General features: G+C 42.4%; 1 protein-coding gene across 1 annotated transcript; it reads left to right on the forward strand.

The window, feature by feature from the left end:
- The first annotated feature begins 1,119 nt into the window (after positions 1–1,119).
- On the forward strand, positions 1,120–2,079 carry LOC149862711 (olfactory receptor 6B1-like). The gene has a single exon (XM_090054069.1). The coding sequence runs from the start codon at positions 1,120–1,122 to the stop codon at positions 2,077–2,079; it is 960 nt and encodes a 319-aa protein (XP_089910195.1).
- The last annotated feature ends 232 nt before the right edge of the window (positions 2,080–2,311 follow it).

Here is a 2,311-nt window from a genome sequence, read left to right on the forward strand (position 1 = left end):
AGCCTTCAACTACTTGAACACGGGTTCCAAAGAGGATGGAGCTGGACTGTTCTCAGTGGTGACAGATGACAGAACAAGGAGCAACAGTCTCAAGCTGCAGCAAGAGAAGATTAGCTTGGATATTAGGAAAAACTCTCTCACTACGAGGGTGGTAAAGCACTGGAACAGGTTACCCAGAGAGGTGGTGAAATCTTCATCCTTGGGACATCTTTAAATCCTGGCTTGACAAAAGCACTAGCTAGGATTATCTAACCGGGGCTGGTCCAGCTTTGGGCTAGATGTGACCTCCTCAGGTCCCTTCCAACCCTTATTTTCTATGATTCTGTATTCTGACCTTGCTCCATTTCAACTGTTGCCAGAGTGCTATGAACCAAATATTAGTAATGTATGTTTTATGTTGCACATTACAGCATCACACAAAAAAAAGATGCACTTTCACTAATGTGCATTAAAACAGGTTTATGTGCCTTTTTCTACTACATCACAATGGCATTACTAAATTTAATGGACATTAGCAAAAGTGCATTAATGAACATGTAGACACGCCCACCAAGTAATACCTGATTAACATAGATGATTTTAGAAATCCTACTGACAGACTACCTGCATCTTTAGGCACCTAAACATCATTTTTGTTAACTCTATCCCTCTTTCAGTTCTCCATCTTTAAAATACAGATTGTATAAGCATCCTAGTTTGCAAGCATGTTGCAAGGTTAAATAGACTAGAAACTGTGAAGTGTTCAGGTAAGTACCATAGACAGAAGTACCATTGGTTTCCAATGATCCCTTAAGTATTTTTGAAATTCTCTCCCATGGCAGCTTTGATCACACTAGGTACTATTGCACTGACAGAGTGATATTGAATGAAATACTTCACTGGGGTAAACTGGCAGAGTGGGGGAAGTCATCTGAGAGTATGAAGTAGTGTTCCTACAATACTGATGGATTAGGAAAAAAATATAGGATGGGATCAAATAATGAAGACTATCAAAATAAATATCTGAAGTGAAAGATTTCATGACTTCTGTGCAACAGGTCTAGTGTCTGGCTTTTTCTTCTCCTATCCCTCATTCTTTTCTTCTGTTGTCTTCCATTTTTTCAGACCCTTGAGGCTACCATGGAGCAAAAAAACGATACCAGGGTCCAGGAGTTCATCCTCTTGGGGTTCCCGACCATCATGGAACTCCAAGTGCTGCTCTTCATAATATTCCTCATTGTATACACGCTGACTCTCTTGGAGAATATGGTTATCATTACTTTAATCAAGACAAACCATCACCTCCACAAGCCTATGTACTTTTTCCTTAGCAATCTCTCCTTCCTGGAGGTCTGGTATATCTCAGTCACTGTCCCCAAACTGTTAATCAACTTGCTGGTGAAGAATAAAAGCATTTCCTTCATTGGCTGCATGGCCCAGCTCTACTTCTTCATCGCCTTAGTCTGTACCGAGTGCGTCCTCCTGGCTGTCATGGCTTATGACCGCTATGTGGCCATTTGTAATCCACTTCGTTACCCAGCCATCATGAGCAGCCGTCTATGCCTGCAGCTGTCCGTGAGCTCTTGGTTGATTGGCTTCCTCATTTCCATGCTGAAAGTCTTTTTCATCTCCCAGTTGTCATTCTGTGGACCCAATATCATCAACCATTTCTTCTGTGACATCAGCCCTTTGCTCAATCTCTCCTGTACAGACATGCTGGTGGCAGAAATAGTGGATTTTGTCTTTGCCTTGCTCATACTGCTGATCCCACTCTCCATCACCATCATCTCTTATGTCTGTATCATTGGAACAATCCTGTGCATACCCACTGCCCAAGGCAGGAGGAAAGCTTTTTCCACTTGTGCCTCCCACCTCACTGTTGTCATCATTTTCTTCTCGGCCACCCTTTTCATGTATGCCCGGCCCCGGAGGATCCACTCCTTTGACCTCAATAAACTGGTGTCAGTTGTGTACACTATTGTCACCCCAATGCTAAACCCATTCATATACTGCCTAAGGAACCAAGAGGTAAAGGGGGCTCTGAAGAAGACTTTGTGTGGCATGAGTGTTGGCTCCAAGATCTCCAGTGTTGATCACTAACCTTAGATGAATCATGTACTTATCTTCTTCTAGGCATTTGAACACTGTTTGTAGCTGCCATAAATGGATGGAGGGCATTATTTGGGGCAGTTTGAAGTTTATTCTTCTGTTAGGACCTCAGCTTGGCAAGACTAGTGTCTTGCACTGGTCCAACTGTACCTCAAACTAAATAAATTGAGTGCTAGGAAAATACTGATGTCAAAATGGAAAATCTATGTTGCTTTGGTAACAT

Source organism: Crocodylus siamensis, chromosome 6 (genome assembly GCF_052110815.1).
Source record: "Crocodylus siamensis isolate JL-2025a chromosome 6, ASM5211081v1, whole genome shotgun sequence".
Classification (NCBI taxonomy): domain Eukaryota; kingdom Metazoa; phylum Chordata; order Crocodylia; family Crocodylidae; genus Crocodylus; species Crocodylus siamensis.

Coding starts and splice junctions, on each gene's coding strand:
- LOC149862711 (XM_090054069.1), top strand. CDS start 1,120: ATGGAGCAAAAAAACGATACCAGGGTCCAGGAGTTCATCCTCTTGGGG.